The sequence below is a fragment of the Peromyscus leucopus genome, chromosome 5, assembly GCF_004664715.2.
Source record: "Peromyscus leucopus breed LL Stock chromosome 5, UCI_PerLeu_2.1, whole genome shotgun sequence".
Taxonomy (NCBI): Eukaryota; Metazoa; Chordata; class Mammalia; order Rodentia; family Cricetidae; genus Peromyscus; species Peromyscus leucopus.
This window is the reverse complement of record NC_051067.1, coordinates 120,269,318-120,285,854: the sequence shown is the minus strand read 5'-3', so window position 1 is coordinate 120,285,854 and position 16,537 is coordinate 120,269,318. Positions and strand designations below refer to the sequence as shown.

The 16,537-nt window shown below is 46.2% G+C and overlaps 1 protein-coding gene across 1 annotated transcript in view; it reads right to left on the bottom strand.

The window, feature by feature from the left end:
- The window catches only part of Hsd17b2 (hydroxysteroid 17-beta dehydrogenase 2), a 70,105-nt gene that overhangs the window by 24,501 nt on the left and 29,067 nt on the right, over positions 1-16,537 (bottom strand). Inside the window, exon 2 of the mRNA XM_028875719.2 lies at positions 8,024-8,236. Coding sequence (XP_028731552.1) covers positions 8,024-8,236 — 213 coding nt within the window. The remainder of the gene's footprint in view (positions 1-8,023; positions 8,237-16,537) is intronic.

Sequence of the window (16,537 nt, the reverse complement as noted above, 5' to 3'; positions counted from 1 at the left end):
ACCATCTTATGCTTGTTCACAGTTGGGTGTGTTTATGATTAAAATCAGATGCATTATGGGAAGGGACATGCTCGGTACTGAAGGGGTTAGATAACCTAACTTGTCAATCAAAATAGAGAAGCACTCAAACCACACTGTTTAGTAACCGGCCATTCCTTCCTTTAGGCCTCTGAAAACGAGATGCCAAGCCATAGCCCGGGACCTGGGAGTGCTGTCACTCAAGTGGCCCGCTGTCAGTCTTGACAGTGTGTCCCTCTGTGACCTGCACCGTTGCTTTGCTTCCGATAAAATTACTCTGATTCTCTAAAATTCTGGTTGAGCTTTAGTTTTCAGCTTTTGGTATAAGAGGCCAAGAGCCTGGAAAGACCCAGCCACACCGGCACCCAGTAACAACCCCATAGGGATTTCTTTCTGTTTTGAAGAGCAAGGTTCTGGAACACAAGTGGGAGACCTGAGAGGAACAGGGTGACAGGATCTGGGGTTGTTGAGCTAGACAGACTTGAACAGATCCTCTAGGTTCCTGGAGCTCCAGTATGGTGTGGGGCAGTAGATCGCAAAGTGTGGCCCACCACCCACCCCAGCAGCAGCAGTGGCATCTGAGGACTTGTTAGCAATGTGCATTTGAGGCTAGGGCTGTGGCCCCATGGGTAGAGTGCTCACTTGACATGCACAAAGCCCAAGGTTCAGTCTTCAGCACTACATGAACCAGACAGGGAGGTGCCCACATAAAATCCCAATACTTGGGAGGCAGAGGTAAGAAGATAAGGGATTCAGTTCCATCCTTGGCTATATGGGGGGGGGACAGTCTGGGATATATAAGACCCTCCCACAAAAGGAAGAAAAATATTTATTTAGTTGTGTGTGTCTGTGTGTGTAAGGGGGGTGCAGTCTGTGCATGATACAGAGGCCAGAAGTGGGTGTCAGACCCCCTGGAACTGGAGTTACAAGTGACTTTGAGCCATGGTATGATGCTGGAAAGTGAACCCAGGTTGTCTGGAAGAACAGCAAGGGCTCTCAGCCGCTGAGCCATCTCTCCAGATCAAGACTAACTTTTAAGGGGACTTGTAGTTTCAACAGAAAACAAATTGGTTCTGGGCTGAAAGGTTGGTTTTCATGGGTAGAGATCTACAAAGCAAAGAAATCATACTTGAGCTGCCCGTGGTGGCTCATGCCTGTGATCCCAGCACTCTGAAGGCTGAGACAGGAGGATTCTGAATTTGAGGCAAGCCTAGAATGCCAAGTGAGATCCTGTCTTTTAAGGAAAAATGAACTTTGATAGGAAATCAGATGCACACCTCCTTTCCATGGTGGGTAGAAATCTGTTTTCATTGGCTTTGCTTTCTTTCCCTAATTTCCTTTTTTCCTTTTATTGGAAACAGATTTTTTTTTCTCACATGATGTATCCCGACTACAGTTTTCTCTCCCCCTACTCCTCCCAATTCCTCCCCACTTTCCCTTCCATCAGAATCCACTCCTTTTCTGTCTCTCATTAGAAAACAGGTTTCTAAAGGATAATAATAAAATAAAATATAGTAAGATTTTAAAAAAATGGAGTTGGACAAAACAAACAGAAGGAAAAGAGCCCAGAAGAAGGCACAAGAAACAGAGACCCACTCTTTTACACACTCAGGAACCCCATAAAAACACTAAACTGGAAGCCATAATCTATACAGAAAGGACCTGGTGCAGACCCATGCAGACCCTGTGCATGCTCCCTCAGTCTCTGTGAGTTCATATGTGCCTTTATCATGTTGAGTTTGAGGGCTTTGTTTTCTCTGCACCCTCCATCCCCTCTGGCTCTCACACTCCTTCCTCCTCTTCCACATTTTCCCTGAGCCCTGAGAGTAGGGAGTTGATGAAGGCATCCTGTTTAGGGATGAGTGTCCTAAGCACTCTCTCTCTCTCTCTCTCTCTCTCCTCTCTCTCTCTCTCTCTCTCTCTCTCTCTCTCTCTCTCTCTCTCTCCCTCTAATGTCTGCCTCTGGGTCTCAGTATTTGTTCCCATCAGCTGTAGGAGGGAACTTCTCTGATGATGGTTGAGCAAGACACTGATCTATGAGGATAGCAGAATGTCACTGGGAGTCATTTGAAGGCACTTTTTTGTAACCTGACTCAGGCCCACTGCATCAGAAACTGTCAATCTGAAAGTTGCTGGACTCAGCATCTGCTGAGGTTATACCCTCCACAATCCTGAGGCATATTCATAGTCAGCACTGTGATATGGGCATGGCAGCCCCAACGGTGCCTGTCTGGTGGCAGAGACAAGGTGGAAGCCACCAAGCTGAGCACAAGGACCTAACCCAGCCCTGTGTACTTCTGTGAGGGTCAGCATGAAACACTGACCACCAAGACCAGATGTTCCATTCCCAAAATTTTAAATACTGCCCCCAGAGAAATGAGAGCAGGCTCAAAAAAATCCTGGCAATTCTTTACCTCATCACTGAAAGATGGTTCTAAGCCAAAACCAAGTTGTGACACAGAAAATAAAATTACATTTCTTGTGAGCCAGAGTTTGTGATCTGAATTCACAGGCACTGTGTGAGCATTTATTTGGGAGGAGGCCTGACACACAGAGAGAGCAGTAGCCATTAAGATGGGAATGAGTGTAGAGGAGGTGTCTTTCATAGCCACTCTGCCTGATGTGCACCTTTGGCCAGTCAACATAGAGCCTGAGAATGTTCTAGAACATAGATTTGAATATGAACTACCTCCCTACCTCCAACAGACTCATGCGATTCCCCAGTGCATCAAAATCAACTAAAATCAACTAACGGGCTCGTAATTATATGGACTATTGGAGACACAGTAGAAACTGTGAAAGGTAGGGCCTTGTTGAAAGAAGAGGATCATTTCTCAGTGGTATATCTTCTCTCTCTCTCTCTCTCTCTCTCTCTCTCTCTCTCTCTCTCTCTCTGTGTGTGTGTGTGTGTGTGTGTGTGTAATTGTAATTCTTGCTTGATAACTGTTTTGTTATATGTAATTTTACTAGGTTAAAGTTAAAACCTTCCTTTTAAATAGAAAGAAAGGGGGAACTGGTGGGTGATGTCACTCTCTATGCTGTGAATGTGTTGCTCTGATTGGTTGATAAATAAAATGCTGTTTGGCCAGCAGCCAGGCAGGAAGTATAGGCAGGATAAGCAGACAAGAAGAATTCTGGGAAGAGGAAGGCTGAATCAGGAGTCACCAGCCAGACTCAGAGGAAGCAAGATGACAAGGCAGAACTGAGAAAAAGTACCAAGCCACATGGCTAAAAATAAATAAGAATTATGGGTTAATTTAAGTATAAGAGCTAGTCAGTAATAAGCTTGAGCTAGTGGCCATAGAGTTGGTAAACAATCTAAGCCTCTGTGTGTTTACTTGGGTCCAGACGGCTGCAGGACTGGTAGGTGAGAGAGATTTGTCCTGACTATGGGCCAGGAGGGACACAGAAAAACTTCCAGCTACTCTGTCTCTCTTTGTGTCTCTGTGTCTGTGTCTCTCTCTGTCTCTGTCTCTGTGTCTCTGTCTCTCTCTCTCTCTTTCCTCCCTTCCTGTCCACCATAAGATGAGCAGCTTTGGTCTACTCCATGCTCCCCACCAGGATGCCTGGTCTCACACCACGACCCAGGAGTAATGACACTGTCAGCCCAATAAACCTCTCTTCCTTTAAACTGTTCATCTCGGGCATTTGCCACAACAGTAAAACGTGTAGAGGCTGAGTGCCCACCTCCTGCAGACCCTTCGGCTTCAGCTCTTGCACTGTGGCACAGGTAAGTACAGAGGTGCAAGCAAACAGGAGAAGCTGGGCTCATGTAAACTTCTATTTATAGACCAGTGGGCCAACCAAAGCAGGTGGCAGAGTGTGATGATAGCCTTTATTGCCTTTGTGTTTGGAGGACCATCTTCTAGAGCTTCGTAAGATATGTAATAGGTGGCTGTGGACTATTGTGCCATCGACAGAACTTACTGCTAACATCTAACCAGGTTCTGGTACTTGTTAACTACCATAGAATTCTAAACTGGCCAATAAGCCCATTACACTTGTGGGACTCAGTAACCGCTTAGTAATAATTAACATCAGTTAGCAATGATCAATATGCTGACACTAAATCAACAATATGCTTTGCAGGAATACAACCTAGTCACCAGTCCTCCATGAGACCTACTGGTTTATCTGCAGATTCTAGATGTTTCTTTCTTGGTGATCCTGTGGCTTCAGTTTCTCTTTAAGAAGACTAAAGTTAGAGAAACCTGGAGGGAGCAGGCAGGTGGAACACCCATTCTGGCCCAGGGGACAGCTGCCTTTCTCAATGCTAAGTGCAAAATGGCAGGAGTTCATACCATAAAAGTCAAGCTCCCACATCCCTTCCTGCCTGGGTACTACCGGCATTTCTGTGTCTAGAACTCATCACTCTGTCACTACAGATGGTCAGTGCTGCCCTGCTGGACCTCACGAAGGATTCTGCATCCAGTGTCTCCTTCTGTAAGACATTATTAAGTCAGACTCATGAGTGATGAGTGCAGACCTATTGGATGGTCGAAGATAAGGCCAGGAAAACTATCTAGAAAAGTCTGACTGGGGGGGGGGAGTGCTGCAGAGAGGGCTAAGGGGTTAAGAGAGCTTATTCTTGCAGGGGACAAGAATTTGGTTCTGAGTACCCACATCAGGGTTCGCAGCTGCTCTCTGTCTGTCTGTCTCTGTCTCTGTCTCTATCTCTTTCACACACACACACACACACACACACACACACACACACACACACAAGATCTTTTTTTAAGAAAAGAAAACTATGCTATACTTGTTGAGAAATAATTCCCAATAACTAACAATCTTCCTTACTCTCTTCGTGTTCCAATTATTGAGTAAGTAATTAATGTTCTAAATGTTGAATTGGGAGAAACAAGAGCCTTTACTGAGCATGACTTGCCTTGTTCCAGACTCTTCCATTTTCTCTTTCTATAATAATCCTTTGGCTACAAAACAAGGCAGGTCTCTCTCAGTGGGAATGTCAGCTGTGAGGAAGGTGGAACCTGGCGTGCTCAGGGCTTCCACTTACAGTCTCCATCTGAGGAAGGCTAACACTGGTGAAAACAGAACTCAGAAGCAGAAACCAAACCCCAGAGGCGTTGCTTAGTGACTGGATCCAGCTCCTATAAGCAAACGGGTCCTCCCTTTGCGGTTAGTTCATTTGCACTAGGTTGAGTCACTTGCAGCTGAGCGAGTCCTGATATGCTCATGGGTCTTATTCTCAAGGAAGCTGATAAGGAAGGAGCAGGAGAGGAGCATGGATTACAGCACTGAGGTGGTACAGTAGTAAGCAAGGCGTAAGGATAAGTCTGGAAAAGGAAGCAGTACAGCTCAGCTCACCAGCAAAGTTCGGAAGGGGTGGCATGGGTGAGCGGTCCCCATAGGAGAAGGAGCATCTGTCACAGAGACTTCATTGGTAAAGACAATAGTCTAAGGAAAAGGGAGCAAAGATGGAAAACCAAGGGAGTAGAAGCTGGACTGCGGCAGTGAGGAACGCCACTCTGTTCTGGAATGTTCCAGAGTGTACCAAGTGGACCGTACCACAGAGAAACAGTTTGACAGGCCATTGTCCCATGAAGTTTCAATCTTTATTAAGGTACTTGGATCGTTCGTGGGCAGAAGGGGAAGCACAGGGCCAGACAATGAGCCATGTGCAAAGCAAATCACAGCCACAGAGTAACTTGTCACAGAGACTCCATATTCCAGAGGTTCGGGAGCGTGTGACACCATAAGAGATGTGTGTTAGGAAGACTAGGTTCCATTGGAAAGTAATAGGGAAGTATAGGTGGAGGAGGCCATTGGGGTGCCCAGACAGGCAGCAAAGAGACCACTGGGGTGCCCAGACAGGCAGCAAAGAGACCACTGGGGTGCCCAGACAAGCAGCAAGGAGGCCATTGGGGTGCCCAGACAGGCAGCAGGGAGACCATTGGGGTATCCAGACAGGCAGCAGGGAGGCCATTGGGGTATCCAGACAGGCAGCAGGGAGGCCATTGGGGTATCCAGACAGGCAGCAGGGAGGCCATTGGGGTATCCAGACAGGCAGCAGGGAGGCCATTGGGGTATCCAGACAGGCAGCAGGGAGGCCATTGGAGTGCCCAGACAGACAGCAGGGAGGCCATTGGGGTGCCCAGACAGACAGCAGGGAGGCCACTGGGGTGCCCAGACAGGCAGCAGGGAGGCCATTTGGGTGCCCAGACAGACAGCAGGGACACCACTGGGATGCCCAGACCACTGGCTCAAATGACTGGGTATGCAGACAAGCAAGTCGATTTTCAGGCTGGCCTTAGGGAAAAGATAGCAAGGGCAGCTCTGAAGACAGTGAGGTTGAACCTCTGGGACATGAGTGGAAATGTTTGGAAGATGATTTTGTGTGTTTGGGTGCAGATGTGAGGACGCATAGCCAGGTAGGCTGCATAGCTTTGGAGGAGGGTATTAGTGTAAATTAGTTTTTCAACCCTGACCAAACATTAACATCACCGAGGGAGCTTTAAACAGTAAAAACTGCTGATGGTGCTGGGAGATGGCATGTTGGGTAAGGTGCTCAGTGCAGAAGCATGAGGACCTCCAGCCTCACATAAAGTGCACTAGGAGATGAGGGGGACGGATGGATCCCAGGGGATTGCTGCCCAACCAGACTGGCCAAAATAGCAAGCTCCATGTCAAAAACACAAGATGGAAAGTGACAGATGACACCTGACATTGACCTGTGCATGCTCACACACAAGCATGCACAAACTCACTCACTCCCCCTCTGCCTCTCTGTTGGTGCCTGACTCCTTAAGTAAACCGCAACAATTGAACTTTGGGCTGGAGGCACTCAGACATCGCCACCCCAGGCCATGAGACTGGGAATTCAGAAGGGACCCACATATGTTCAATGCCCCAATGTCACCATCTTAAATTTCTGAATCAGTTCCTCAATGAGGGGGCTCTCACTTTCATCTCACATTGGGTTCCACAGGGCATGGACCCCACTCTGAGGACAAGCATGGGTATTTCCAAGCCCTCCTCTAGTGTGCAGGGGACAGAGAATCCTTGGCATCAGGATAGAGTGGTCTGACCCAGGAGTGGGGATCGGAAAGCCACAGATGGATCCAAATGGGAAGATGCAGAGTTGATGGAGGAAGAGACCTATCCAGGAAGCAGAGAGAACAACCAGAGGACCGAGGAGCAAAGGGGAGGCTGGGAACTCCCAGTCTAGCAGAGAATGTCCTCTTGAAGTGGTACAGAGAAGAGAAGGTCTTTGTTTGCACTTCAAGATGACAGTGGTAGCTTTGGCCAGAGCAGGTAAGGAGGTGTGGTGAGAACCAACATTCATGTGATCAGCCATGAAGCAATGAACACAAATGGAGACCTAGCCACCCATGAAAGGGAGAAAAGGCGGAGCCTCAAGGAGGCACATGGTTCTGGGGCTGTTTGTCAAGCTGGGAAAGACCAATGCACGCTGATATTACCAGAGAAAGACCAAGAGCAGGGGACAGGAGAGTGATTAGAGTGACCAGGAGGACATGGGAGGAAAGTGGTAGAATACCCTGAAAGAGGGGCTGGGGCAGTGACTCAGTTGGTAAAGTGCTTGCCTAGCAAGCATGAGGACCTAAGTTCAATCCCCCAGAATGCACATCTTACAAAGCCTGTCACAGTGACAGGCACTTGTAATCCCAGCAGTGGGAGGTAGAGGTTGGCGGATCCCTCGGCTTCACTGGCCAGGCAGCTTTTCCTAACTAGTGAGCTCCAGGCTTCTGAGAGACCCTGTCTTAAAAGACAAGATGGGTGGTACATTTGAAATAACAGCCAAGGTTGTCTTCTGGCCTACATAAACACACATGCATGCACGCACGCGCGCGCGCGCGCACACACACACACACACACACACACACACACACACACACGCAAGCACGCAAGCACACACTCCTGCTGACCACACCGGAAGACAGGGTCTCTCAGCAGCCGTGGTCATCAGAGGCAGTGACAAGAGGTGGGTGTTGGTGAGTAGGGAGAGGAAGAGTCAAGGACGTACCTTTGTCTTTTGTCTTCTCTGTGACTTTGCTGTGAGCATCTTTGATCTGCTCTAGCTTGGTGACGTCCATCTGGAGCACGGAGAGGCGCTCGGAACAAGTTCTTCTCAATTCCTCCGCTCCCGAGCCTTTGGCATCCAGCACTCCGGCAAACACTGTGAAGCCCAGCTTGTCCAGGTTCTTGGACAAGGCATGACCGAAACCAGAATCAGCACCTGCGAGAGTCAAGACAGCACAAGGTGAGCTCAGACCAATGCAATCGGAGAGATTGAACTGAACATCACACGATGTTTGTGGTGGCCTCTGCTCCCTGGAAAGAAAGAGCCTGGGAAGCTTCTTGGTTGGCTAAGTTAGAGAACAGCTTGGGAAGTCAAGACAGACAACTTACTCTATGTAAAGGAAGGGGTGTTGATAAGTATTCAGTTGAGCATACATGGAAAAGGAAAGGCTGGAGGATGGTGGTCCAGGGGTAACTGACAAAAAAAAAAAAAAAAAAAAAAAAAAAGAATGTGGCAGGCAAACCATAACAGCATGTGGTAAGTCTCTCCAACCCCCCACCCCCCAACCCGTGTGTGTGTGTGTGTGTGTGTGTGTGTGTGTGTGTGTGTGTATGTGTGTGTATCTTTCTGTCTCTCTCTGTATCTCTCTCTCTGTGTCTCTATCTGTGTCTCTCTGTCTGTCTCCCTCTCTCTGTCTGTCTCCCTCTCTTTCTCTAATTTTTTGATACAGAGTCTCAGCATGCAGCCCAAGCTGGTTACAATGGGGCTCGGCTGGCCCGGCAAGTATGGGAAAGGCTGCAAAGAGAGAGGGCAGTGCGCCCCGTGTCTGCAAACACTGCTAGAGAGGCGACAAAGGAAACTGCAGGAAGCTTTGAGCACATTTCTCTTTGATTCTCACGTCAAGGTGGAAAACGTCACTTCTCTCAGAATTTCACACGAGAGCTTATACAACTTAGTTGGGAGAATATTTATGGACCTTGTACCCACAAATGTAAGACATAAATAATTTTTTTTAAAAAAGACTGAAATTTTAAAGTTGAAGACATCATGATCATAAAATCAGCCTCTGGGCCACGTCATGGGAAATGCCTAGTGGTTAACATGTTTATCCACTGGGGCAGTAAGAATCGTTTTTCCTCTAGCTGTGTCTTGTAATCTTCCTGTAAGCCTTGAGGGTTCTCTCTTATCAGTGGATGGTGGCTCTGGTCAGGCAACCACCCCAGACTGACCCCACACTTGTACCCTACAAGGAAGGACATGAATTACCCTGAGAATAACTACGTTAGAAGCAGGTTGCAGGGAAGGCAGGTGTTTCATGGGGTGGGGGTGGAGGCCTATTTTATAGTACATCACACTTCATGCCGCTGCTTCCATTAGCACAGCTTGGGGGCTTCAGGTCTTAACGGCCTTGGTTTCTCCCAAAGGCCTGCATTGATATTGGACCACCAGTATGCTCCCTGTTCAGAAAGCGTACCATTCTGCCAGCAGAGAGGCAGGCATGGTCTGGTTCTGTGTAGCACCAGCCCTCACCCAGCCAGGGTACCTGTTGCTCCCTGGACTGCAGAGACAGGTGAAAAAGACACTTATTGGTCTTTTTCATTTTTAATTTATTTTCTTTTTAGACAGGGTCTCACACTGTAGCTCAGGTGAGTCAGGATAGCTGGTCTCAAATTCATAACAATCCTCCTGCTTCAGACTCCTAAGCACTGAGGTCACAGGTATGATGGACCATTCCATTCCCAGGTGTAGACCTAAGAACAATGAACAGATAGGGTACACATGGATGTCCATAGCGGCATTGTTCATGGCAGCTAAGAAAAGCAAACTGACCAAATGCCCACCAGCTAAGGAACGGGTAAACAGAGGTGGTCTGTACACAAGAAGGATTATTATTGATCAATAAAAATGGAACAAAGTAATGACACAAGCTAGCAACATGGGTGAACCTTGACAACAGTTGCTATGTGACAGAAGCCAGGTAAAGGGGTGTGAGGTGTTGACCTTGACCACACTTTCTCAGAGTAGAGAATGACTTTGAAGGCATCTTCATAGGCAGTACTTTGGAACATAAACTTAGGATCTATCTAGGCCTGGAAAAGTCCCAGGGAGAGGCTGGCACTGTGTGGGAATGAGTTAGAAAATGAGAAGAGGCCATGATGAACTCTGCTTACGGGCTGGGACTCTGGAAACTAGCCAGGGTGAAGAAATCCCCCTGCCGCCTCTGTTCTGGGAAGTGACTCACTACCGTGATCTCCTTTCCAGCTAGCATGGTGGCACAGACATGTTATTCTTGTTTCTTAGAAGGCTGAGACAGGAGGATTGAAAATTCAAGGCCTGCCTGGGTAACTCAGTGAGACCCTACCTCAAAACAAAATATTGAAAAGAGGGTTGAGGAGACAGCTCAATGGTATAATACCTATCTAGAAAGTGGAGGCTAGGAAGAATGAATCTCAGCTTGGAAATTTCCTCCATCAGACTAGCCCACAAGCATATCCATGGGGTATTTTCTCTGTGACGTGGGAGGGTCCAGACTGCTGTGGGTAGTGTCACCCCTGTGCAGATGATCCTGGGTTGAACAGGAAAGCAGGCCGAGCAAGCCATGAAGAATAAGCCAGTAAGCAGCACCCCTCCATGGCCTCTGCATCAGCTCCTGCTCCACATCCTTGCCTTGAGTTCCTGCCCTGACTTCCCTTCATGATGGGCTGTGACCCGGAAGTATAAGCCAGGTAAACCCTTTCCTCTCCATGTTGCTTTTGTCAGTGTTTTATCATAGCAACAAAAAGCAAACAATGACACCCTAATAGTCCCTCTTCTAAAAATAAGGAACCCCATTCCTCATAGGAACCAGATGAGATTTATAAATGCCTCCTTTGCTGGATAAAGTCAGACCTAGAGCCTCCAAATCCCTTTTTTGCCCCATGATTGATCAGCTGACCTTCTTGCACCACAGATACACTGCAGCAAAATAGACCCAATTTTGGTTAAAGGTTCTGTCCTTTGTCTGGTCTTGAAGCACCCTCTATCTGAGCCACCTCCGCAGGCTGGGCTGACCTCAGGGGTCCCATCAGCCTGATCCAGATGCTCCTGGTCTTCCCACACCCCAAATACCCAGTTCTTCCTGGCCTTCTTGACTTCTCCCTATAGAAGCAAAATCCTCATGTCCCATTCTCAAGACACATGCAAGCCATTTGAGCCAAATCCTCATGTCCCATCCTCGAGACAAAGGCAGGCCATTAGAACAGAGTGTGCTCCCTTCTACTACTGTCCCTGCCTGATCTGGGCATCCCTGCAATAACCCTGCAGAATGGTCTCTCCTAGTTATAAAGGCTCCTTTGGATTGTCCACTGAATGCTTTTGTTTAATATTTCTGTATGTGTGTTTGCACATGTGTGTGGTCATGTGCACCATACCATGCATGTGGAGGTCAGGGGACCACTTTGTAGAGCCAGTTCTCCCTTCCACCTTTACATGGGTTCCTGGGATTGAACTCAGGTCACCAGGCTTGCACAGCAATTGCCTTTACCCATTAAGCCATCTTGCTGGCCCAACTGGCCAGTGAATTATAAAGGCACAGTTTGTGAGAGACCATTCACTATGCTCATTTGTGAGGGAGTGTAACATTGAGACCAGGTGCTAACCTGCCCTTCCCTGCTGCCTGTGTGTGTGTATGGGGTGGGGGGCTGGTGCTTCTCAGTGGAAGCTCTCAGATCTGCAGAATGGGCTTAAGAACGGGGTTGAATAGGTCAATGTCTATGAAGTGCTTGCACAGTGCTGAGTCTAGGCAATGGCTCTGGAAGTCTGTTTTAAAAATAAGTTGGATATGGTGGCATAACCTGTGACCTAAGCTGAGGCAGGAGGATTGCTATGAGCTCCAGGACAGACATAATAAGTCACAGACTGGCCTGAGCTACAAAGAAAGACCCTGTTTCAAAAACAAAATCCAACTATGACAATGAACTGCAGATGGCTAAGGAATACTGAGAGCAGAAAAAAATGTCCTTTCCTGGGGAAGAGCATATGACATGGTCGTCTAGTTCCAAACTCTTAGCCCTGAGAGCAGACACATACACGTGACCTTTACAGACTGAGAAGGCTGTATTTATGTATGTAAGAATATACGTACATAGGTATGTTTAACAGCAATTAAAGCAGAATAGGCCATAAACTTGAAAGGGAGCAAGGGGGATACACGGGAGGGTTTGGAGGCAGGAAAAGGGAGAGGAAAATGTTGTAATTATATTTAAATCTCAGAAAAGTAGGGAAGGGTTTAAAAAACACAAATAATATGAACCAGCTGGAGAGTAAATAAATATGCAAAAAGCATTTTTAATCCAAAAGTGAAGTAAAAGTGACACTGTGCTCTCTTTTGGGTTTTCAAGTCTTTACAAGGAGTCTTGGTCAATGGAAACTTCATCTCTAGTGCCAGGCAGCTGAGCATCATAGGTGAGAATCCCTGCCTGACTCTGTCTTCCATAAATGAACCTCAGGGAATGTGCACTGAACTATTTGGAGCCTCCACCTCCTCATGGGAAAAGTAAGGTTCGAGTCAGCCCATCTCCTAGATGACCTGAGCAGTCCGAGTCCAGTGCCGCTCAGAAAACCTAGCATGTCATAAATGGCTGCAGCCAACAGACTCTGGCCCTCAAGGCCGTGGAGACCTGGCTATGTGGTCCTCACAGTGGTGGAGACCTGGCTGTGCTGGTCCTCACAGTGGAGGACTGCTGATTATCATTTGTATGATGGCCGAGAGGCTATGTAGAGGTCAGCAGACCTTAGGAGAGTGGAAGTCCAGGGAGCTGAGATAAGATAACTTCTGTGTGCTCCTGAAACCTGGAGCAGAGAGTTAAGCCAGGCCAGGATAGCCACAGGTTTCCTCCAAGTTATACCATTAGGCAGCTGCTCAGAACAGTCTTTCCTAAGCTAGATCACAGCATGATTATCCAGTGCCAGTGGGCATCACTGACAGCCACTCTGGACATGGGGAGCAGACAACCTTATTATCATCACCAGGTTACAGAGGAGAAAACAGGCATGGAAGTTCACTCTCAGCTAGGGCCGACAAATGGGGCTTTGGGTGTAAACCCTGGAAAACGAAATTATCATATCCTTCACAGAAGAGGTCTGAGCACAGACCATGAGTGGTGAATGGGCATTTAGGAGGCTTTGGAATACAGGTGCCTGAAGAGTAAGAATTGGGCCTTTTTAATTTTAATTTTTTAATTTGTTAACCCGAATTACATAGGGCCATTTTCATGTAAGTATGTGATGGTCTTTGAGTCTCCAATTCCTGATTACCCGCCCTCCTCCTGCCTTTCTAGGGTCTCATTAGTGCCCTTGGTTCCCTAGGTAATTCCACATCTACCTTCAGGTCAACTCTACACACATGATCTTATAAAACTTAGGATGCACAAATGAGAGAAAGCATGTGATCTCCGTCTCTGTCACTCACTCACTGTGCATGTTCGTGTGCATGTGTGCATATGTGTGTGTGCGCGCGCATGCACACAGAAGCCAGATGTCAATGTCTGGTGACTTTCTCAATCACTCTCCTCCTTGTTTGTTTTCTGAAACAGAGTCTCTCACTGAACCTAGAACTCACCAAGATGGATGGACTGACTGCCCAGCAAGCCCCAGGATCCTCTTGTCTTTGCCTCCCCAGGGCTGACTTCTGCACAAGCTTTTGTTCATGAGTGGGGGATCAAACTCAGGTCCTCATACTTACGCAGCAAGCACTTAACCAACTCAGCCATCACCACAGTCCCAATATTTGTCTTTTGAGTCTGACTTAATTTGCTCCATATGAGCATCACTAGACATATCCATTTTTCAGCTAATGAAATTATGTCATTCTTCTTTGTGGCTGAAAAAGCTCATTGTTTGTATACACCATGTCTTCCTTATCCACTCCTCTGTTGTTGGACACCTAGGTTATTTCCATAACTTAGCTCCTGTGAATAGTGGAATCTTTGTCGTCAGCGTTGACTGTGCCTGACTCATCAACAGATCAGCAGACCATGTGAAATCAGATGGCCACCTAAGCAGAAGGCCAGGAAATGCTGAGGTCTTGGTGATATTCTTTGCAGTCCTTCTGTTGCTAGTGACTTAATCACCCATCATCTGGGAACAAGCACTGAATGCTAGAGTCCCATTTAGGCAAGTGCTATGGAATACCTTTCTGTATGCTGTGAATATATGTTGTTCCCATTGGTTAATAAATAAAACTGTTTTGATCTATAGCAAGAAAGCTTACAGCTAGGTGGGAAATCCAAGTAAGAATGCAAAGAGAAGAAGGGTGGAGTTGGGAGAGACATCAGCCTACTGACCAAGGAGCAACAAGATGCCAGCAGACCAGTAAGGCCACAGCCACATGGCAACATATAGATTAATAGAAATTGGTTGTGTTAAGTTATAAGAGCTAGGTAACAAGAAATCTGACCCATAAGCCATACAGTCTGTAAATAAGCCTCTGTGTGTTTACATTGGACCAAGCAGCTGTGGGATGTAGGTAGGAGAGATTCATCACTACCACAGGGCCAGGCAGTACTGGAGAAACTTCTGACTACATTTGACGTACCAATTTGGGGCTCTCAAATTCCATAAGGCCTAAAAGAGCTTAAAAAGGGCTTCAGCCGGGCGGTGGTGGCGCACGCCTTTAATCCCAGCACTCGGGAGGCAGAGCCAGGCGGATCTCTGTGAGTTCGAGGCCAGCCTGGACTACCAAGTGAGTTCCAGGAAAGGCGCAAAGCTACACAGAGAAACCCTGTCTCGAAAAAAAAACCAAAAAAAAAAAAAAAAAAAAAAAAGGGCTTCTAAACACAATAATGGAGCCCAAAACAGCTTTCTATTTATGTCTCTCATGCGGGCCACGGGTACAGAGATGCCACAGCATTCGGGCCTGAGCACAACATGGTAGATTCCCACCTCAGTGCGCAGTGGTGTCTCTAAGCTGCACAGCATGCTGCATGGTGGATTTATCTTTTACTCACACAGACAAAAATGGTTTGTGGGCCAGCTGCATGCTACCTGGTGGCAGCATGGATCCCAGAGTTGGTGGGGTAAGTGTGACTCTCCCTGGTACCTCTGCCATGTTGGGAAGCTGAAAGGGGTGGAGTCAGCAGCCAAGGCTGCCACATTGGTCCTAGCCATGCAGTTTGACAGTTTAAAATCTCTCCTGGTCAGAGAAGGATACAGATTCACAATGAGACAGACTCAGATGGAATAAAGTTCTAAACGGTTTATATTGTATATAAAAAGCTATGTAGAGAGAGAGAAGAGAAAGGATATAGATAGTCATAAAAATAAAATAAAGTCTTAAAAAATAATATATGAAGAAAATAATAAGCCACATAAAGATGGAAATTACACAGAGAGTCTGGATTATGCTGTCTTTGGGATTTTTAACTGGAGAGAGACATTTGATTGTAAAGGCTACTAACTTAAACCAATATATATATATATATTAAAGGTACCTTGACTTCAAATTTGAGTCTAAGGATATGTTGTTTTGAAAGGGAGGCTCTGCTCTTGTTTCCACGGGAAGCAAGAGACTGTGGATTTGTTTCAGGTTAAAATGAATCAGATTTGATCAAGCGAGACCTCCTGAACCTTGACAGATGGTATCTATCAGCAAAGGTTATAGACGATCTTCCAAGGACTTGACCATTATCTCAAAATTTCTCAGGATTCCTATAAGATTTCCAGTGCCCCCAATCAGCAGGAAGTAGTATGAGAACCTATGCCCAAATTCCCAAAATATTGTTCATAAATGTTTATTTTTATTTAAAGGGGGTTGATTATAAATGCAATCTCTTTCTAAAGAAGAAAAGGGGATATTATAGATATCATAGGATAAAAGAGTAGAATATGAAAGAGCAACAACTTGTTTAAAATGTTTTACATTGCTATGGATTTTAGTTTATTGATATAAATTTAAAATTAATTTTGTTATACAGTATATATATTTCTACTCTTGTTTAAGGTATTTTGTTTATGCAACTCATTTAAAATTGTAATGTATAATTAAGAAATATAGATTAATAATTTTAATCTATGATAATCACACTTATAGTCATGTTAGTTAAGTTTTCTAGGTATACATAGATATATTTCAATTAGGTAGATTATCTTCAAACACTTTAAAGACCTACAGAATATGGCATTTAAAATGTTTTAAAAATTAGACTTTTCTGGACAATGAGACACATCTGATCCTGGCAGCACTGATTTATTTCAAAGAGGAAGATGGGCATCGAAGAAAGTCCATATGGAGTTTGTCTTCTTGTCAAAACTGGCCATTTGGGCAAGAAACTGCTCTTGCCTGGACTGTTTGACAGTACATTGTATAGACTGGACCTGCAGGACCCATGGAAAAGTGACCACTAAATTTTGCCAAATCTAGGTGAGATGATCCTTCAGATTCCTGTTTCACAGAAGATACTGCCAGACATTCTGCATGACACAGAGGAAAGAGACTGATGAACTTTGCCAAAATAGGCAAATACTTCTTCAAATTTCCTG